General features: G+C 39.0%; 1 protein-coding gene across 2 annotated transcripts; it reads left to right on the plus strand.

Annotated features, from left to right (window-relative positions):
- Positions 1-5,657: 5,657 nt before the first annotated feature.
- NMU (neuromedin U) lies at positions 5,658-22,031 on the plus strand. 2 transcript variants are annotated; one of them, XM_035551786.2, is made up of 10 exons: positions 5,658-5,833; positions 8,342-8,400; positions 12,101-12,148; positions 12,245-12,304; positions 13,444-13,473; positions 13,580-13,630; positions 15,677-15,751; positions 20,599-20,652; positions 21,209-21,248; positions 21,806-22,031. In XM_035551786.2, the coding sequence occupies exons 1-9, from the start codon at positions 5,698-5,700 to the stop codon at positions 21,242-21,244; spliced, it is 549 nt and encodes a 182-aa protein (XP_035407679.1). In that variant the 5' UTR covers positions 5,658-5,697; the 3' UTR covers positions 21,245-21,248; positions 21,806-22,031. The 2 variants fall into 2 exon arrangements, with proteins under 2 accessions (XP_035407679.1, XP_050566407.1); XM_050710450.1 differs by lacking the exon at positions 13,580-13,630.
- The last annotated feature ends 993 nt before the right edge of the window (positions 22,032-23,024 follow it).

Below are 23,024 nucleotides of genomic sequence, written 5' to 3' on the forward strand. Positions count from 1 at the left end.
GCTCTTATTTCTTCTCAATGACTCCTGGTAAATGTTGGGACATTTACAATGTCCCTTGTAAATTCTGGGCTCCCCAGCACAGGTTCTGGATAGTGCCGGGGTCAGAGCACAAAGCTCCCATGGCATTTGCCATGGGGTGAAGTTCCCAAGGCTTGAAGCCTTAAAGACAAGGGCATGTTCCTGGTGGGTAGACACCAGAGGCGTATAGGGCTGGGAGGAGCCATGGGGATCAGCGTGTTCAGTATATAAGCAATCATTGATGTGCAGCATTTTGCAGGATTTAAGTTGATGCGAAGTGAAGCTGGTGACAGCCTGAAGCTCAAAATCTGGCAAAGAGCAAGCAAGGGACGGTGAGCTGACCATCAGTGACATATTTGAGCAGTCTCTTCAGAATTCCATTCAACTTTTAAGATAATCAAAAATGTGATGTGTATAAAGGTTTTAGTCATTTCTGAGTTGCAGGTTATCACTACAAAGCCACTGAAAAGTTCATGTGGCAGATCATGCTGTCTGGGATTAGATGGATAAGACACATTACAAAACTCTCCTTATGATACTTAATTTTTCAAGACATTGCCACCTAGGCTAATGATTGCAGCTCGGTTGATCTCAAGAGAAGTGAAAGGAAGTTTGTCTCCCAAAATCCAGCTTTACACAGAAAAATGTTTTATCTATTAAACTTCAGAGATAGCATGAGCGATCTCACAGACTCCAAAAATCTAAAACCAAGCAAAGAGAAATTTATTGAATTCTGAGAATTGGAGGGCAGGGCATAAGGGCTGAAGACTCTGTGGATGATGTTTGGTGTTCTTTTTTTTCTTTTTTTCTTTTTTCTTCTCTTCAGGATTCCATGATAGGTTTAATAAAAAAAAAAAAAAAAAAAGTTGTAGGCAGTGTATCCAGAAATAATATCCTGCCAGGCAAGCTGCCTCACAGATTAACCCACAGCAAGAGCAGCTTTGTAGTGCTGCTAAATTGGATTGCTAGAATTGATTTTTGTTTACCATTATTTTGACGTAACAAAATCTATTAATTATTCATCTGTTGCCTGATCTATTAACAAATATGATTTCTAAGTAAAATTGACATCTCCTGAGTGCTCTGTTCCTAGGAGGAGAGCGAACAAATTAGCAGGGGAAACAGCAGCCTGCAGGGATCCCTCTTGCCCAACACTTTAAGCGGAGAATCACTGAATGATTCAGGCTGGAAGAGACTTGCAGGAGGGTTGTTCAATTTTTCTGCTCACAGCAGTCAGCGCTGAATTAAAACTGGGTTGCTTGGGCCTTTGTCCAGCTGGGTCTTGAGGATGGAGATGTCACCTCTCCAACCAACCTGTTCCAGTCCCTTCAGACTACTGACCTAATCCTGACATGTGGCTTCTGTGCAAAGATGTCCTCCAGTAGGCATTAGTCGTACCTCACAAGCAAGCTGGGAGGAAACATGGTGATTTTGAGGAAGTTCTTAGATAAGATTAAAAAAATAAAAGGAAACATTCAAAAGTGTTTACATCCCTTTGTTTTCTTTTTTTCTTTCTTTCTTTCTTTCTTTCTTTCTTTCTTTCTTTCTTTCTTTCTTTTTCTTTCTCTCTCTCTTTCTCTCTCTTTCTTTCTTTCTTTCTTTCTTTCTTTCTTTCTTTCTTTCTTTCTTTCTTTCTTTCTTTTCTTCCTATTGCTGCATAGTTACAATGAGGGAAGCATAGGTACAATTTTTGAAAGATTATTGTGTTTTTGATGGATTTAGGCACTGTCATTTGTTGGGCAAATTTCTTTTAGTCATTAAAGAGCTCAACAATCTGTCTTTTATGGAAGAACATTTTATACAAAACAGGCTGGGTCTTTTGAAGGCAGCCCTGAACATTTGCTGCTAGTATTCCTATCACTCTTTCCTAATGTAGTCCTCTCCTGGCCCAGGGGCTGGGGTCTCTCTCTTCATTTCCAGCAATTCAGACAAGTTATCCTCAATAGTTCATTATAGACTCCTAAGGCCATTTAAATGTTACTTACTCATAAGGGAAGAGCTGAGAAATTATCTTGGGTAAAATAAGAAAAGAATATTCCGAGAAAATACAGGCCCTATTATACCTTATATGGCTTGGTGGTGGTTGTTTTTTGTCTCCTATTTGTAGGGAGATAGCTCTAAATACTTCTATGAAGTGAAAGTCTTTTGGGGTTAAGTCAATATTGTAATGAAAGCCTATTCAGGGAGGCTGATTATTCAGGGAGGCTGATTCTTGAACTGAGTCCCTAGAGACTTTACTTCATGGATCTTTGTTCCAGGACAAGCTTCCTGTGCAATATTAGTCAGTAATATATGGAGAGAATGCCTTGAAGAAGTGCAATACCTAAGCAGGTATTAATTGATGATTGAGACTTGCCTCCACAAAGTTTAATTCTCTGGAGCTTAAACACGAAAAAAAGCCATGTATGCAACTTTTTCATTGTAGAGAAGAGGGAAGATATTAATGGGCCCATCTGGACTTGTGAGAGACATCAGTACATGTCAGCACATACTGACCCGCTTCAAGCAGTCTCCAGAAAGTTTTGAATATTTTGTTGAAGAAAGTGCACTACAAACCAAAACTCTCTTGGTGCTTAAGTTCAGGTGCAGACAGAATGATTTCTCATATTTTTTAATAAATTAACATTACAGAAAAAACAGCATGCACTGACCTCTTCTCAGCCTGTGTACATGTGCACAGCAAGGGAGTGGATTCAGTGACGTGCCTCCTGACCTTGACTTCTCTGAAGACGGAGAAGATGGTGGTTTCACATGCTCAGCTGTTTGATTTCCTTTCCACTAGCCATAATTAACATTTATTCAAGCAACATTAGGAAGAAAATAAATATTTCAAAGCAGCTAATTACAGCATCCAAAACATCCTCCAAGCTATTCTTTTAATGAGGATGTGCTTTGTTCCTGCAATAGTGTAATATTAATTTCATCAAGCAATTAAACAAACCAAAAACAGATACAATACAGAAAGGCGTATTTTTTTTCTCCTGTTTACAAGAATGCTCACTTGCATTTCAATGAGTTACTTGTGTAAAGTTGATTGTCTTAAGCTGTGTAAACCTAATATAAATTGAGATCCAAGCTTGGAGAACTTGCTCTGACCAAATTTGTAAAGATTTCAGTAGAAATTTTGTCTGGGTATAAACCTGAGTTTGGGCTTAATGCAAATATGCTCTTTTGTTGAAGTGTATTAGTCTGTACTTTTAACAAAGGATTAGTTATGTTTACTTTACCCATATACCAGGAAATGCAAAACTACACTGATGCTATTCAGTAAAAAGGCATAATCTAAAATGAAAAGCAGTTCATACCGGGTTGGAAGTACTGGAAGACTCCAGCCTGCTGGGGTTCAGCTAATGTAACTCAGGGCACAAAGAGGATGACATGTTTAATGGTTGCTGCTTTTGCTCAACAGCAGCAATCAGTCAAAAATAAAATTCAGGTTTCAGGTGAGAGATGATGGAGCAATACAAATCAAAGCACAGAGAGAAGTATTAGATGGTTATTTTCTGGTAAATGGTAAACCAGAATTCATCTACCTGGAAAATTTTCTCATTATCTTCAAAATCTGTTTTAATAAGTGTTCATGCAAGTGGATTCAGCAAAATATTTCAGTCTGCAATATTGAAATGGATATCATATAAATTCAATTTCTGCACTAATCTGAACTCCTTCAACTGAAAATAATGTTTAATTCAAGAGGTATCATTTTTTCACTATACATAAAACATTCTGTGCACCACTTAACAGGGGAAGAATGTTTACAGGTATTTAACTTCAAATTTATAAAATACTGTAATTTATTTTGTCACACAACCTCTTAAATATTTAAAAATAAAGTATTGATTAACAAAATGTACGACAGATTAAATCCTTCTGTAGGCCAAGGCTTGGGACACTGATTTATGTATTTGAATCAAGATAGATTAGGGACATATTTTTCAGCACTGGTGTCTTCCAATTTATGATAATGTCTTCTAAATAAATATCTTCTGGTTTTATTAACAGAAAACAGAACCAAATGCAGTTCCTTGTTCTGGATTGTTTTAAAACAACTCGTTTAATTAGGTAGATACAAATACAATAATAAATACAAAAAATATATGTCTTTAATGTCTGTACTGTTCTTTCTGATGACTGGCTTTCCACTGACACAAGGATTAACTCTGTACCCAGACATATTAAGGAAAGCTTTGCTATTAAATCTGGTAGAGAAGATCCTTCTATTACTGAGAGAATTTCATAGCATCCTTGCGTGCTGGCTGGCAAAGCTTGCGAAGTTTTGATGACCTGTCAAAGCGTGCCTGGTGGCAGAGCACAATTTGTAGCACACGACTGATAAGGGCAAGGGCAAAGAGCAGGCACAAATCTATTGTTATAAATCAAAGTTGTCTTGTTTTGCAGTAGCATCCACTGCTCTTGTCAGACAGGTTTTTGTTTGTTTGTTTGTTTGTTTTCCACCACCCACCATTCACTCCACGTCAAAACCCACCAAGATGGTCAAAAAGAACTTCACGCTGCTTTGAGAAGATAACAGTCCCTAATATTGTACCAATGTCTCATTGCTGGATCATTGTGTAGTATTTCCTTTGCAAGTCAGAAAGAAACAACCGAGTAAATAATATGAGAGAGTGGAAAAACAAAACCTGGGAAACAGATTGTAAAGCTAGACTGTGACTTGTGAGATGCTGCCCCAAAATGCACATTTGGAGAAAGCCAGCCCCTGCTGCTTGGCTGACTGTGAGGGGCCGCAGGTCTGCTAAGCCCTGTATTAAGTTTTTAATCCCCAAATGTCACCATATTACTGAGTTTTGCTTCATGGTGTAGCACTGTGTGTGTGTGTTCTCTCCTGTGTCCTAGGGGCCACTCAGCTTCATGTCATGAAGCTGGTTTCCACGCTGACAACCCGTTTTGAATTGCCCCCAGCTTCCTCTACCACCATGCTGGAGATGAAAAGCATCAGCAGTGCTGTCTTTTCAGTGAATTCTCTTTTCCACTCACATTTGAGTGATCTGCAATTCTGCTCTGGAAGATGCATACATGGGGAAGAAGAGGTGGCCACAGCTCACACCCGTGCTTCACCGGTGGCTTCCTCACAAACTGGGTTCATCCTTCTCTAGACCAGAAGGTGCCCACACCTCTGGGGCCACCAGGTGGGATGTCCCAGTGTTAAATTGTGCCCCTTCTCCCCAGCACACTGGGGTTGGGCAGTGCCCGAAAGCCCACCTTCGCCACCCCAAGCCATCACCCTCAACTTCCAAGCACGGTGAGGGAGCAGCAGCCATTTTGTGCTCCATCACGAGGCTGCCAGCACAGCTGGGGGGCTTTTACACACCTTTTTTAAGGCATAGATCTTTCTCTAAGAGGGGAGTTGTGAAGAAAGGGCCTAGAGGCTGCCCAGCCCCGTGTCTGGAGGCCAAGCAGGGCCACGCACCCATCACAGCAGGTTTGGGAACAGATCTGCCCCCGAGGTGGGAGCGGGGCTGAGTCACCGGCGGAGATGAGGGGGGTCTGGGCCTGGGTGGGTGGGTGGCAGGGAGACGGGCAGGGGTGGGCAGGGCGGGTGACGTGTCCTCCGTGAGTCAAGCTGATGCTGGTCCACGTGTCAGGGAGACTTAAAAAGTTTGGGAAGGGAGCGAGGGCATGGCCAGCCGGCGGGGAGGCAGAGCAGAGGGCACCGCGGTCATGGGACAGCTCTGCCACCAGCAGCCCCCCACGACCACCCCGCCGCGCAGCCTGGGGAACAGCGGGGGGCTGCCGGGGTCCCCGCTGCTCCTGCTCCTCCTCCTCCTCCTCGCCTCCTCCATGTGTGCGTGCAAAGGTGAGGAGCATCCCCCCGCAACCCCTTCCCGCACGGCCACTGCTGCAAATCTGGGGGCTGGAGGGGTGACCCCATCATCCCTCCAGCCTCGTGAGGGGGCTGAGAAATCCTAGCCCAACAAAATCCCCGCAGTGCTCTGCTGTGGAGCCGGGGTGGGATCGGATGCTGCCGTGAGAGATGCGGAGATGCTCGGGAGACGGCAGGCTGGGAGGGTAAGGGGGCTGGGGCTGGGACGGGGGGGCTCATCTCAGCAGCACGTTTTGGGATGGGGAGGTGGGGGGCTCCTTCCCCTACCCGGCAGGATTGCCCCGTCCTGCCCAAACCGCGCTCCGGCAGCTGGGGGAAGTGGCTTTTGTTCCAAGCGAAGTCACTAAAGGGTTAAGTGGGGAAGGACAGAGTTGGCAGGCTGCTTTAGACACAGAGCCTGATTACCTTTGATTTAATTGGGAATGCTGAGTTACACCTGAAAGTTGCTATTTTTGCTTTGTGAAGCTAGTGCAGCTAACAGGCATTACAATAAAACGCACCGTCTTCCCTATTCTATTTTCTCCCTCCAGATGCATTAAATCCTTACACCCTGTGAAGCAGCACAGCACAGCAAGTTGCTGTGCAATGAGTAGTTCTGCTTTGCATCTATTATGAGTGATTTACTTTCATTGGGAACTTTCATTCTGAATTTTTGATATTTTCCTTAATTGATTTTTTTTGATATCAAGAAGCAAAGAAATCTAAGTAGAGTATACTTCATACTGTGTTCAAAATATATTCTGGAGATGTGGTAGAGGGGAGGGAAGGAAAATGAAGGCAAGGAATGGCAGTGGCACACAGTATTTTAGCATCGTTCGTATAGAAATGATGGCAAGGAGCTTGTGTATGGAGAGCAGTGGTGGGGAGAGAAGATTTAAGAGGTGGATCCCAGGTTGAAAAGTGACTGAAACTGTGCACCTGGCAGTCTGCTGCCTTGCAAGAAGTTTGGTTTTTCAAAGCTGGCAGAACTGAAGTGAACAGATATGTCACTGTGTCAATTTTGTAGGAGGGCTTCCTCCTCTATGTTACTTTTGAATGGGACTGCTTTCCTCCTGCCATGGATATTTTGTGCATCTTACCAGATAACTTCATCTTTCCTTGCTCGTGCCGGGGTGTGTGTGTGTGTAAATTAATGAATTCCCTCCAGGCTGCAGCAGTGTTCTGGATGGGGTGATGTGGGGATGCTGTTTGGCGCTGGAGGGCACACGGTCCCTGCTGTGAGCACAAAACAGAGGGGTCAGCACATGAAATAAAAGTTTTGTGAATAAGTGCAGAAGGGTTAAGGAAACTTATGAGCTGGTGAAATAATTGCATCTCCTCTGTTCAAAAGTTTATGTTCTGGGCAAAAAAGCCCCACAGGTGCCATATTTAGGCTTCCTTGCCTGCTGCTCCAGGCCTTAGGGGCTGCTTGGTTTCTTCTGCTTTCCCCCTGGAAGGCCTTGGGAGCCAGGCATGGCAGGAGCTGCCATCAGTGATGGGCAGGCAAAAATTTAGTGGTGTGGTGACTTCAAGAGTTGCCATGTTCCACTCCTGGCAACCCAGACACCAGCCCCAGGGAATACTCCACTGTGATCATACTAACTTAGGAATAGAAAACAAAACAAAATTAAAAAAAAAAAAAAGGGAGTTGTAGCACCTTTAATTTTTTGGGAGTTTTTCCTTGAACTAAAGCAAACATCAAAAGCATTTTTTTTTTTTCACTGGACAGCAGTTTTCTTTTCATGTAAATCTTCCAGAGATTTCAAAAACCCACTCCTACACAGGATGAAATCAAGACCTGCTCTATAATTCTTTTTCTGGGGAGAACAAGCATCCATAATAATTAGCCATCTTAAGTCTGTGCCAGTACCAAAATGTGGTTTTGGAATTTACTCTTTCATGCCTGGAAGTTACTCCTGTTGTTATCTGTGGTACTTGTAAAACAGGTGGGCATGATGAGCTTTCACATCCTGCTCACCTGGCCATTCTAGCTATGTCTAGCTTCAGCATTTTTGTGTTTAATTTGGTGCAATTCTTTGGAAAAAAAAATAAAAAGCAATCACAGTTAATAATAGACTGTCTGGGAGGTTATAAAAACTGTTCACCTGAGGTGTGTTACAACAGTGTATAGAGCTGTCAGGCGTGTATCCTGGGCAGTAACTTTAGGAGAAATCAGATGACTGCTCAGGGTTTCCTCTCCAGCATCAGCCCCCTCCTGGGTGAGATGGAGACTCTGATAACACAATATTACTAGGATTATGCCGCCAGATAAAATATCACTGCTTATCACTGAGAACAAATTAATGCCAGCCTGACTCGTGATGAAAGAAGCAGTGTGGCTTCCACACTGCTTCTTGCTCAGAGATGTGAGTATCTGTATTTTGGCTTTGCAGGTTCTGGGGACCATGTCACACTCAGAGCTTTTATTTACACCACTGACATGGGATACTTACAAGATGACCCCTGCTGTACAGTATTGCTAAGCAGTGTTTGTGCTTCCAGGTGCACCGATGCCATCCCAAGCACTCGAGGCAGATCAGGATTTGCAGCTGTGGAAGGAGGTGAGCATCGCGGGCAAGCTGGTTCAGCCATGCCTGGGAAAAGCCTTGGCTGTGGGGTGAGAGCTGGGAATGTCTGTGACAATTTATTGCTACTAGAGCAGGGATACAAGATTAAAAATTTTTCTGTTCCAGTCCTTACTATGGTCACACCTCACTCTCCACTATTTCTCTTGCATGGAGTTCAGGTCCTTCTTCTTCCAGTCTTACTTCTCCTGTACAAACCCTGTCCCTGGAAGCAATACTGTGTCCTGCCTGGTATTTTTGTAGTCTGTGCATGACAGGCAGTAGTTGTTTCAACTCGTCCAATCCACCTCTTGCTTCTTCTGTTCTGCACCCGGGGCTGGGACACTGCATTTAATCACATCCTAGCATCTTAATTTACTAGATAGAGGATAACATCTTGTTGCAGTTTGCACCTTTAACATTTTTATACCTATTGCAACTATAACGTCCATTCCCATCTTTGAACTTTGCATTTTTTTGATTCTAGGATGTTACATGTGTGTCAACATGGGCTTTTTTGTGCCTTTTTGGAACAGACAGAACAGCAGGGCATAACAGAGAGAGGGTTCATCCTGCAAGATGCATGCCCTGGCATTGCTGTAATCTTCAAGTGTGCTGCTGACATTAATTTTGTACCTTCTGATAACATTAGAAAGCAAGTGACTCACCATGGGTGCAGATGCACGGAGTAAATTTCTTCAAATTGAGGCCATTACAGAACACGCTGCCTTTTTTGTCAGCTTGTTTCGGAAGTATTGACTCAAACACTGACTTGTTCCTAGACTGGCACTTGCACAAGCCCTGGTGGTACTTTCCTCCTGGGAGAAAGTGATCTCTTGGGAAGCAAAATCCTAATAGCTAGAAGTAGTTTATGAAAATGAGTTATTTAAATTCCAGATTAAATATATGCTTTTTTAAAATATATATATTTCTGCACTTATTGCTAGGATTTGCTATTTATGATATAGGATGAACCCCTATGCTTAGTGGAGGCAAACGCAAGGTTCCTGTTGATTTCGGTGAACAAAAAAGTATGCATGAGATACTAAATTCTGTGCAAAATTATGTAACACAAACAGTGTAAAACTCAATTCTGTAACAGGAGTAATACAGGACTGGAGAGGATCTAAGAACTAAGAAAAGAGAATTAGATGTGTAGGTATATACTTTAAATCAGCCTGGCTACAAAACCAGGAGTTTCTTAGAGTGTTCTTCCCTGCTTGTTACTTTATTAGTTGATCACTCAGGAGAAGCACTGCCTCAAAATTAAACAAGTATTTTCCAGGAATGATTCCAATTTTAGAAATATAGGAGCTTTCTAACATCCTTTCATTTCTTTACATTATTTAACCAACCCCAAATAACTGACAGGCTTCCACCCTCAGGCTACACTTCTGAAGAAAGAGAGAAAATTACTGAAAAGAAGCATCAAGGACTATAGGAATTATTAAATTAAATATATATATATATATATATATATATATATATAAATTTGAAAAGAAGGAATCAACAGAAACTGTGGCTTTTCTTTGGTCCTTGCTTTTTCCATGCAGGTTTTAACTGAGAGATGCATTGCTTTGGACTGTGTTGAACACACAGCAGTCTCTGGTTTGTCCTGCCGTTGAGTTACAGTAGATCTCTGGTTGACATCTCCAACTAAAAAACAAGCAGATAAGCCAACAAATGAACAACCACAAGTAACAGGACATTTTTAACTTAGGCTTCCAAAATGACTTAAGCTTGGTTTATGTCATTCACTGCTGACTTCTACATCTACATTTTCTTATCCTGGAAGTAGTGAAGCTGAACAAATATACCCAGAGACAATCAAATGCAAGATGAAGGGAAAAGAGACCGGGGAGGTTGTGTTACCAATAAAAACTATTTGAGGGGGAATCTTGTGAGCTATTAGCTTTCCCACTATCTCTGCTAATGCTTTCTCATAGGTTGTCTCTAGAGAAATGAATCACCCCTTGTCTTGGAGTACTCAGATATGCATTATTTCTTTATTGCTTTTTTCAGTTAATGTTTTCTTCGCTAAAGACTGCTGTTTAGGGCTTTGTACCTATAATAAAATCATAAGACCCGTTGCATTGCCCACTCTTTATTTTAAAACCAAACATTTTGATGCAGTCTGTGAACATAATAATGATTGGCAAAGCTTTGTGGCACCTAGAATAACAGTATCAAATATTCAATGGAAAAAAATGGTGCATACCAATGCAGATTGCAATTGATACAATTTGAAAGTTGTCTTTTTTTTTTTTTTTTTTTATTAAACTGTGTAGCTTCTGTTGGAGCACTGGAGATTTTTCCTCTTCCTTACAGAATACTTTGAGCTCTCAGCACTTGCAAAATTACTTCCATGAATTCAAATGTTCTTTATTCCACTTTTCCCTACCTGATCGATAATTCCATCAAAAATGATTCAGTAATATGAGACTCTTTCATCTTGGAAAAGAGACAATAGAAATAAGATATGATTGTCCATACAATGTCATGAACAGTAGGGAGAGGATGGGTATGAATCACTTATTTGTTACTTCTTCCAAGACAAGATCATGATAGCACTGAATGAAGATAGCTTTGGAAGGACTGATCAAGACAAACAGAAATATTATTTCATGTGGTGTTCAGGAACCCCTTACCACAGGATGATGTGGATGCTAAAAGTTTACAGCATGTCACACAGAGACTGTTCAAGCTCACCAACCAGAAATCCTCTGAGCTTCATGAGAAACGAACTACTTCCATCTCAAAGTGTTTGCACTACAGTTTGCTGGTGGTTGGTCCATAATATGGACCTTATTAAACCATGGTTTTCTTCTTAGATTCTCTCCCAAGTGCTGATTGTTTTTTTTTAGGGATAAGCCACACAGCTAAACAGACAGGGTCTTCTTAATTTGTTTTGTGGAATTTTTTTATTATTTATGTGTGCTTGTGTGTATGTCTACACACCTCATGTTCCTCTCTTTGCTGATGAGTTTAAACTCAAAGACAGCATCTTCTTCAACAGTGCACTTTGAGTTTAGATCCCTTGAAATATATCGAATGTATTTCTTACTAGCATTGTAATTTGGGAACCATCTCCTCTAAACAAAATATTGTAAAGGCCCCTCATGTGCCAAAGAAATCAGTGCAAACCTCAGATATTGGCTGCCAGGTGACTCACACAAATTGAGTAGCATGCATAGATGTGCTGGCACATATCATAATCACTCAAGAGATGTGTGGGTCATACACCTGCAGGGATGCTGGAATACAATTTGCAGAGTAGTGTTTGAGGACTGTGTATTGAATCACTTACTTTAGTTTTGTCATTTTCTTTGCAGTTTCATGTAATCCAAAGGTAGCATAGAAAATACTTACGTTCATAGCCCATGCCTCAGATGCTTACAATCATTATTTAAAATATGACTTATTGGAGACAGTTTCAATTAGCAGGGATATGAATGGTATAAGACAATAAAGGACACATATATGACATACACGTGGTTGTTGAGATCAAGCATATATAAAATTGCTTTTTTTTTCCCCCTTGCATTCAAAATATTTCATGAATGTTCCTATAAGCATTCCTTCTGGTGGACAAGCTTGCCATGCCCCTGATTGCACCAAACTACTTTTGAGAATATAGATATTTAACTTTTTTATATTAATGCGCATTTTTAAAAAAGGATCGTGTCAACTTTTACAGATAGACGATGCATGTTCTACCTACCTGTCCACAGATTCTCAGCCTCAGGTGAGTCAGACAGAGGTTGCTTTACTATTTATGATGTTTGTCGTATGCAGTAGGATTGGTAGTGCGATACCTGAGTTCATGTTTTCTTTTCGTTAGGTGTCCAGCGCACTGGAAGAACTTTGTTTTTTGGTCATGGGATTTCTCGAGAAACCACAGGTAACACACATGAAAGGCTCCTTAGCATTTCTGAAGCCTGATCGCTCAGTGTGCCAGTGCCTACAGTGAGTTCTGAGGGCCCAGTACCTGAGGTGCCCATCAGTTCTGGAAGTAATATGTCAGTTCTTATGCTGAAATGCTGTGTGTCCTAATCCAATGCCTATTAAGGACAACTGGGAGAGTCCAATGTTGGAAAATAATCTCCAACTTGGAGACAAGGTTTCAGTTCTTTTATTGCTCTAGATTAGAAAACTTATGAGCTCTCAATGGAGTAAGAAATGTACTTAAGAGAATCTGTTGCTGCCACTGCTAGGGAGATACAAAGGAGCATCCACTAACCCCATCAATTCTAGTAGAGAATAACCAATGCTCTCTGCAAGGTTTCAAAAGAGTAGTTACATTGATAAGCAAAGATGTGGTATATCTGTCAAGGAAGGACAATATTTCAATCCAGTATTGAAGTTTAAAATGTAATTTCAGCCCAGAGCAGAGCAGGCTGAGGGGAGGCTTCATGGCGGCCTGCAGCTCCCTCACGAGGGGAACAGAGGGGCAGGCGCTGAGCTCTCTGAGAATAACCAATGCTCTCTGCAAGGTTTCAAAAGAGTAGTTACATTGATAAGCAAAGACACGGTATATCTGTCAAGGAAGGACAATATTTCAATCCACTATTGAAGTTTAAAATATAATTTCAGCCCAGAGCAGAGCAGGCTGAGGGGAGGCCTCTTGGTGGCCTCAAGAGGGGAGTGGAGGGGCAGGCGCTGAGCTCTGCTCTCTGGGGACAGCGACAGGACCCGAGGGAACGGCATGGAGCTGGGACAGGGGAGGGTCAGGCTGGGTGCTAGGGAAAGGTTCTGCACCCAGAGATGGCCGGGCACTGGGACAGGCTCCCCAGGGCAGTGGTCACAGCACCGAGCCTACCAGAGTTCAAGAAGCATTTGGACAACGCTTTCAGACACAGGGTCTGCTTTTTGGGTGGTCCTGTGTGAGGCCAGGAGTTGGACTCAATGGTCCTTCCAAGGTGGGTCCCTTACAGATCAGGATATGCTATGATTCTACGAATTAAAACTGTCCAACATATACATATACGCATATATATATTTAATAAATAAAAGCCTCTCTACTGATTATTATTCCCACAGGGTTTAGATGAAAAAGACAACACCAAAAGGGTAAGACTTCTAAGTATGTTTTATGATCACTTTAAAATTGTCAAGAAAATCCTAACTCCCTTGCCTTGTTTTGTAGTAAAACCCCACTTTTAATTTTTTTGAACAGTTCTTATTTCATTATTCTAAGACTCATGACTCAGGCAACTCAGACATCATGGTAAGTGGCATAGCACCTCCTTGTGAATACATGTGTGCCTGTCCGTAGAAACAAGATGTTCCTTTCTGCAGTAATCGCTCCATCTGTGAAGCTCGGCATTTGGTGTTTCATGTTTAAAATACAGAATGTGTTTTAATAACACGGAGAGGATCATCAATGATGTACAAGTGTGGAAATGGAAAACAACATTTAGGGAATCCCAACTGCATCTTAGTCTTGTAGTTTCAACATTTAAGAATAAAATCAAATGCTTGCTTCTGGAACATAACACATGCAGTGAAACAATTCTGATTTATAGAAGTTGAGCACATGACCCTAAATATTAAAAACTCTCAATGCATCTTTATTAATTCTTAATTAAAAGGTATGTATCTATTTGTGCATGTCACAAATATCAGGCAAAAGAGATCACTCAGATTTTGGACTATATTATAAATGAGAAATACCATTATTTTAAACAGAGCCTAGTATTTTTGCTATAAAAATATTCTCATAGCCAACAAATAAACTATGTGTGATCCACCCTTGCTTTTAAAGTGAAGACATAATCTGCTATTTCTGTGCATCTATTTATTTTTTTTTCTGTGCACCACAGGACTTTGAGAAAGTTAAACCTATTCATGTCTTCTCATTTCTTAACAGTCATTTTTATATGTTTATGTCCATTACTGCCTTGTTGCTTAAATTTCTTAAGAAATATGCTGTATATTTCTTAGAAAGTGATACTGTTTTCTAGGCCTCCTGAGAATACTGCTGATGTTGCAGTCAATATTTTCACAATAGAGTTGCTCTAGAGCTTTTCATGGTAATCAGGGCACAGGGAAATTAGCTATTTCTGCTGCTGCTTCTGCTTAAGAGGTTACTGCAGCCCCTTCTTCCCCATGCTGAACACCTTTGCCCCTGCCTGCCCACAGAGATTACTGTTTTCTCACTTCTGGTTTAGCTATTTGGGTTATCTTCTAGCCCATTTCTCAGAGACAGTAACCTAGATGAGCTAAATAATTTTTTGGCTTCCTTAATCTCTCTCCACTAAGTGCAATACAGAGCCCAGCTGGCGAGCTGGGGTGCTCTTTAATATGTCAGACTTTTACTTTAGATATTATGGTGCTTCGTTGAATACCTTAGGCAGACAGTGCAAAATTGACTCCAAGTAGGCAAGTTCATTTTACCTATCAAATATAACTTCAGTAACTCTAGTTATTCCATAACTTACATTTCTCTTTGCTGCATTACTTTTCTAAGAATTATTGTATCAAAAATGCATTATCTTTTAATTATATTTATAAGTAATTCACATGAGTTGAAGGTTTGAATTAGTTGATGGCACACAGGTTTTTCTACTTTCTCTCTCACTGTGGGCCTCTCTCTACAGGCCCACAAGTTTCTGTTTTGCTAGTCACTGCCTGGGGCAGTGCACACAATCTTGCTGCACTCACTCAGGCTGTGTATGAGCATACAGTCTTGTCAAGCACGAGAAATTTCAGGATTGGAGTTTGTCTGTTAGGGAGAGTGACCAGTGTCATGGTTACAAATTTTACTTCAGGATGGATCCCTCCTTTGAACTGTTTTCCAGTAATAAATAAATAAATAAATAAATTTTCTTTCTTCTTTAAATTAAATTAAAATTAACTTTTCAGTACAATGGAGATTGAAGATGTTAACTTCCATAGCAGACGATCACAGAAAAGTCAGTAAGCACAGCGTATGGGAATGTTCTCTGTGCCATGTGCAGAGGCTGATCAAGGTCTGAACAATTGCAGTTACCTGGGTAGGAAGACTGTAAAAAGTTCTTCCAGTGAGTAAAAGTGAGGATGCATATTTTGTCCCTCCATCACTGTGTGAGCCACATTCATATTGTAAATATAAATGTTGGTACCTGCTCATTGTCAATTCAGAATGTTCAGAAACAAGTTTCTCAATTAACATCTTCAGTCCTTTCTTGGTACATGATTGGTCTATAAGCCAATACTGCAGGAATAGACATTTTTTGCATCATGAGGTCAGAATTTCATTGTTGCTCATGTGTCTGTGTTCGTGTCCTCTCAGTCCTCTGTCCTGCATCCTTTGCTGCAACTCGTTCCCCAGCTTAATGAGAGAAGACTGAAGAGACACAAAGTGGACGTATGTAATATTAAACTATGCATGCTTGCATTCTCATGTTTGGTGCTTCATTAGCACATCTAAAATGTCCGTGTAGACCTTTCTGCTCATGGCACTTTTATTTTCAGAGTTTAATGTCACACTGATGTGTTTTCATTGGAAATGTGCATTGTTTTTTCTATTCCTTAATTAATGAAAAATAATCCTGCTGATCTTTAACATTTAAAACTCTGAAGTAATATATGCTTAACATAGAACACTGGTAGAGCCTAGATATCAAAATGGACCTGTCAGTTGCTTTTAAAAAAGAAAAATATTTTCAAATTTATCAGTACCATTATATTGCGGTTGAATTATATTTTCTAGGGGTGGGTTCTTTTTTTCTCCCCAGATGGAATTCAAACCATATTTACTCCTTACACACATTATTTACAACTTATAGCACTAAGACTTTCCGAGCAATTTATAATCAGTGTCACTATTTAATTTAAGATGCAGATAAGAAAGTTCTTTCTTTGTTACAGTTTTTGCCCAGAGTGTTTTAGCTTTCTGAAGAAAAAGCTATAAAAATTAGCTCTCTTTCTACGGAGCTTTTATTTCTATTTGTTCTCATCAACCTTTAAGGGATGTTAAGTTACCATTTAATTATCTTATTACCTGATTTAGTATCTGCAGAAACAAAACGCAAGAAAAGAAATATATCTTCTCACTTTGAGTATCATAGACGGAGATAAACTTTTGAATTGAAGACTTTTTTTTTTTTTTTTTTTTAGAATAAAATAGGCATTAATCAGAGGGGCACAAAACTTGGAACATCTTTTATTTTGGAGTTTTCAGTTTGGGAATAAAGAGTGAGCGCTCGCCGGCTGTTTAGCAGATGTAAAAGCTCTGAATTTAAAGTATTTTTCTAAAACCATTAGATACACAATTTGAACCCTATTTTAAAAGGTGCAGAATAACTTCATACTGTCATGAATATAGCTAAGTAGCTCAGTGCTTTGTAAAGTCTAACTCTTTCATACTTACATATTATTGACCTCTGGAGGCATTGTAGAAATAATTTTTCATAGAGAAGTAGTGTGTTTGGGAGCAAAACTTTCCCATACACTGAAATAGACCCATTGTTTCCAAAATATCATCAAATTTGGGTATTTTTGCAGCAAATACACTTTCCAATTTCAAAAATCAAAAAGCAGAGGGATATTAATGCTCTTTGCATGGATGCAGCACCACACCATAGCATGCATTTTATTGTCATTGTATAAGAAGAGTGGTAAAAGGTATGTATGCACACAGAGCCATCTTTTGTATAAAAATAGCTGACTTTTCTTCTTGAAAGTATGATTTCAGTTACTTAACACTCTCCCTGATTCCAGCCTTTTCAGACTGTAAAAAAAACAAAAACAGAAACAAACCCCTCATCCTTAGGTTTCTTTAGCTCATGAAGTTCAACTAAGGCAGAATGGATATTTGAAAAAAATACAATCAACAGCAACAACAACAAAAAATCTTCATTATTTTAAAGGTGATATGGAGGAAAAAAATGTCACGGAAAAGAAAAAGGCAATACTAGAATTTATGCAGATACTTATGTTTTCAATACTGACACAGCCCATGTCACAGCAGCACGGAATGAAACCTCAGGAAAAGCCCTGTCAGTGGAAAAGTGAAACTGTGAGCTGAGCTTTGAAGAGCCAAGGTTACTGGAAATAGAAGCTGGAAGAAAGGAAGGGAAATGTAGTCACGATTGGGATGGGCACAGATACTTTAGGTCTCTTTGATGAGGACCCAGCAAGAAGAAGAATGGTTCTGGCTAGCAAGGACAGTGAGAACTAGTGGGCAAGGCAATAAAGAGGCACACACAGTTGACCTTAAATCTGGCATTTCACAACTTCTGAGGGGTTGATTTAGGGTTTAAAGGGTACATAAAGAGATAAAGAGCAGTTCCTGGTTTAAGGACAGTGAGTTATTTCAGAAATTCTTTATTCCACCTATTAAATGTTTCTGGTCCAGTCTGACCTCTGAAAGGAGAAATAGTCTTGTTTGATATTGCTCTGATTTTCTGGGTCCTTCAGAGTTTCCCAGTCCATGACATGGGTCTCTGCTGATCTTATGTCTTAAGACATAAAAAACTTCATGAAACAAAAGCATTTTTTAAAATCTTCTAGAATCTAACATGGAAACAAACAGGGGTGGAAGTAATAGAGGTAGTAAATGAAATTCAAAGCTTAGACTAACTTTTATTTGATTGTAAATATAAACCACTGTGGCGTGAGGTAAATGTTTTGATTATTTTCAACAAAGTTAAATGCTTCTGCAATTTCTTTTCAACACGATTAGGTGAATCATTGATTAAAAAATAGAAAGCTAAGAAACGGTGATACATGGCATGATCAAATTCCTTGATATTTTTAAGTGTTTGGTGCCAGAGTTTCAAGTGAAATAAAAATCTCTGTAATTGCTAGTCTTAGTCAGACTTCTCCCATTATGACATTGAGTGAAAAGGGGTTAGTTTTTTTTCCTTTCAGTATCTTCCTATGAACAGGAACAGGACACAGCCCTCCTCAGGGGATAGCTGCTCACTCTGTAGTTGAATGTAGTTCTACTTTTCCTCATGTGGGTGAGGAGGAGGAACAGGGTAATATTGGGCCAGAGGTCCTCATGAGCAGTTGCAGCCAAATTATAAAATAAAATAATAATAATAATAATAAATCAAACTAAATTTGTATTATCAAATTTGTCTAGAAAAATAGCATAACATGGATGTCCTTAACAGTGCAGTTATATATACACATATATCTAACCCACCAAACAGTAGAAGACAAAATGCAGTAAAAGGCATGTAAAAATATGATCCAATTTATGAAGCAGCCCCTACTACTTTTATATGTGTAGTATTCTTCCTGACTTCTACAGCATTTTAAATGAGGAGGAACTGTGTAAAAACTAGACACATTTTTCTTATCATTTATGTCAGTCCGGTGACAGAACCTGGCTACATATAAGAACTTTAAGAGTTGGCACATCTACTCATGAAACACTCTGCAAGGACTAAAATTGTTGTGAAAAAAAAAATCCATTTCTCATCTAATTGGAAAATACAGGGTAAAATTTACCCTCTGCTGTTAGACCTTCATACTGCCAGAGAATATTCTTAGAGCTGATGTTTTTGCTTTCAAAATAACCATATATGCTAAATAAGACAAAGAATGGGAAGGACAGCATAAATGCAAGAACACAAAATTACTATAGGTAAAAACAATCTGGCTTTTAAATCCATTAAGGTCCTTTTGCTAGAATACTTTAATATCCTGAATTTGCTTCCATTGAGGATGGTGGCACAATTCATAGAAACAGGATGAATGCACTAACTAAAAGACAACAACCTAAAAGTCATAGCATATTTGGCATACTCTAACATAGTTCAGCTTCTTCAGGGCACTTGTATTTTTAGTGGAGAGTTTCTCACCTGAGCTCAAATAAGAAACTACAGGGATATTTTTCCAAATAATAATAATACAAGTAGAAAAATAATGAAATATAAATACTGTAAGACACTCCAAGTATCTGAAAAGACAGAATATGGCAATGTAGAAAGCTCCATTAACAAACAGTAAAATAAAATTTAAAAACCTATAATATTTAATGGATTGTAGATGTGAGATGGGCATTTCAAACTCAGGTAACATCAGAATGAGGTGGACAATACAAATAAAAATCACACGTTTTACATACAGCAAAGAAACTGTGTATAATGGCATACCTGATAAACTGAAGTCAAAATTAAAAGCAAGACTCAAAAATTATTTATAGTTTAAGCCCTGCTTCCTTTGAGAGTTTTCTTGGATTGAAGATATTCCCGTGTTTGGAAATGATGGGCGCCATCCTGTTTTACATTATTCTTACAGCATTAGAATAGAGCATGAAGTGAATTCTCCCTATGACGACTCTGGTTATTATTATTACCCAAGAGATTTCATGACCTCAGTTTTTAGTTGAGAAACCATCGTTGCTAAGGGAGCATATAGTAAATATATTCCATCTAAATTTTATGTTCTGCTAAGCACAAGATTTGAAGTATTTGATTTCTGAATTGGCCTATGTCTCCCTCTACAGGACAGACACTTCACTGTCTTGTAACATAGAGGATGAAAATACCATGATTAAGTTTATGTCTTGTCTAATCATGAAGGCCTCATTAAAACAGATGGATACTTCATTCTCTGTACTTGCTACATTTAAACAGAATTTCTATTTTCTTCACTGATCTTTTTTTGCTCCTTTCCATGTAGATCAGCAGACAGTTGTTTCTCAGTGTGTGCAACATGAGTAGGATCGAATACCACAAGCACTGGTCTTTGAAAAAAATGATTTCTCATAATAATTCTGAGATGGGTGATCAGGATAGATCTCTGAGATCAGTCTGGGATCTCATTCCTTGGCTGGAGCCAATATATTTACATTTTTTAAGCTTTACATCGTTGTCATTCTGTGAGGTGCAAAGACCAACTCTATTTTGTATGTAGAGACTCCATTACTACGGAGACTGGTTGTATTTGAGTGATGAAACCTGGAAAGTCAAAGGCAAAGACTGCTTATCATTACTAGCATAATTCTAAAGCAATCTGAACTGATGTAAAACCTTAGGTGGATTTTGGCCCTCATTCATGTGTTTTCTGCAATTCCTACATGAAGATATAAACTTCCTTGTTACTGACATGGAGGAACACATATACTGTATGCCTTAAGGGGGCAAGACTATATAGTAGTACTGAAGAAATACTTATAATAAGTACATAAGCAACCTTTCTGTATGGATTCATTCACAAGAGTAGATATGATTTAAAATACTATTATTTTTTTTCCAGGAGGACCTTCAAGGAGCTGGAGGGATTCAAAGTAGAGGCTACTTTTTCTTCAGGGTATGGTTTATTCTCTTTTTTTTTTTTTCTTTTTTTTTTCTTTTTTTTCTCCACGCTGAGTATTACCAAACATAGAGAAAATTAGAGTAAGAATTGCTCTTACATTTGCAGTCAGAGCTCCTTGCTATAAGCAATTCCACTAGAATTGTTTGCTTTCTTTGTAAATAATGAGAAATACTCATCCAATGACTTCAGGTACATTTTGTATAGCACAGAATCTGTCCTTGCAAAGTAATCAGAATAGCTGGGCTAGTTTGAAACTTCTTGGTGAAACTGAAGTATCAAAAATGTATTAGAAAAACAAAAGAGATTAACTACTGATACTTTGTATTGAACCAATATTCTCAGATAACTTACCTCAAAATAACAATTTCTTAAGTATTTAGAAATTGATTTTTTAGAAGAGTGCTTAACCACTGTATTAGACTGATGAAGATTTTCAGTCTTCCCTGGTAATGTAGAGCTTGAAACGAGGTTAGACATACCAAGTTGCATGGGGCTTTGTTACTGAGCCCAGTCAGTTTTATGCAGTGCTTATTGAATATTTGTCTTTCAGCCACGCAACGGAAAGAGATCAGTGGATTTTCGCTAAGGAGGTATTTATTTAATGCTTTTAATCGTGACCTATACAGAAATTACTTTATTCTTATGTAAATATTCCACTGTACTTATGATTAGAAGTAGATTTCTGGAGACAAACTTCTAACAGATGTGTTAAATTCACTTGTCTTTGTCTAAAGTGAGTAGAAGCTGTAGCTACTCAGTTCCTAGAACAGAGAACACAGGAGTGTTTCAGGCAGCAAGAAATGGAATAGATCCCAGATTTGTAGACAGTTTGGAAAGTTACCAATGATGATAGGTGTACATCAGGAAAAACTGATTCAACCTCCTGCCAAATACATACTGAGAAGTAAACTGATGACCTGGTGTTAATCCTACTATTCTTACATAGAAGAAGAGCCACCCTCGCATTGAAATTAATTATGGACTTCAGGATTTAATTTCAAATCATGCAAGTCTTTGGACAGAAAAAATAATAAATCTGTGCCAATATTATGATATCCTGTTTTGTAATATATCTTACACCTCTATCATATTTTAAGTATTTTGTGCTATACCATACCAACAGCTAAAACTTTTTCTTATTTTGTAGGATTTTAGACTCCTGACCTAGAACTTATGCTGCAGGAATGCTGGGCATGGTGTTTTCCTTACAGAAATAATTCCTTACTAATGTACAATTAAAAATCACTACAATGTAAATGTTCTTACATTAGATTCAGTAAAAAATTCAAACGTTTCTTTACTTCCTTGATTATATTAAAAGCATATCAAAATTATTTGTTTCTTAGTGTTATGATGTTTATAACTGTGTGTAATGAAACTGTAAAATATCTCAATGTATGCATGCAACTGACATTGCCTCTAACAACATTGCTATGTATGTTTATTTGCCTTTATAAATAAAGGCCCTGAGAGGATTGTTTTAATGGGAATGTTTGCAGTGTGGACTGTTGCTTTTTTTCAGAATATTTTGCACGTGGCTTGCGTAGTCTTTAGAATCGCAGCTTAATTTACTTTTTTCTATTGTATTTGCAAGGTCCTTTTTGATAATTATGCACATTTATGTAGCCAAAGTGTCACATTTGCATACGATTGTTCTCACATTTATTGGAAACTCATCCTTTCATTATCTCAATATGAGTAAACTCAGTCATACAAAAAAAGACATACATTGAAGCCAAGCTTTCATATACCTGCTTGATAAAATAGTGCAGTAAGTCTAGTTCATGTGTTATACTTTTCTCTGCTGTAACAGCACATAATACCACCTCACAACAAAATTAAGGGAACAGAGAATGAAAACCCATGAGAAAATGCTACACGTCAAAAAAAAAAAAAATCAGCAAAAAAAATATATGCAGCTAGAACCTTTTCATAAGCAGTTTCTATAAAGGCCAAACAAAAAGCGTGGTTTGCTTTTCAAGATGACATCCTCTGCCCCTGCACTTCCTTCACGATTGCCTGTGGACTTCTGGCAGCCTGTAGAGCCAAGACAAGTGGTCTGCAGATGGTCTACTGAATTGCACTGCTGATAAAGGTGTCTGGCAGTTCAGAGCATGTCTTAATGGTAATAATGCTGAAATTGGCTGAAAAAAACTGAGAATCTCTATTCTCTTAACTAAAGGAAACTGAATAAATGGTATGTTTTGAAGAAACACCGTAACTTTAACTCAACTAAAACATAATGGCTTTCTTTTTTTTTTTTTTTAACCTGTTAAGAACACTGATACACTATGGTTCTGATTCAGAAGACTTAACTGCATTACTTGCATTCTTCCAGATTTAAGATCTGTTTGAAAACTCAGCTG

This window comes from Cygnus atratus, chromosome 4 (genome assembly GCF_013377495.2).
Source record: "Cygnus atratus isolate AKBS03 ecotype Queensland, Australia chromosome 4, CAtr_DNAZoo_HiC_assembly, whole genome shotgun sequence".
Taxonomy (NCBI): Eukaryota; Metazoa; Chordata; class Aves; order Anseriformes; family Anatidae; genus Cygnus; species Cygnus atratus.

Bases quoted from the DNA above. Each gene is read 5' to 3' on its own strand.
- NMU (XM_035551786.2), top strand. From the start codon at position 5,698: ATGGGACAGCTCTGCCACCAGCAGCCCCCCACGACCACCCCGCCGCGC. The intron at 12,149-12,244 runs GTGAGTCAGACA...TCTTTTCGTTAG, and splicing joins CCACAGATTCTCAGCCTCAG to GTGTCCAGCGCACTGGAAGA. The intron at 12,305-13,443 runs GTAACACACATG...TTATTCCCACAG, and splicing joins GATTTCTCGAGAAACCACAG to GGTTTAGATGAAAAAGACAA.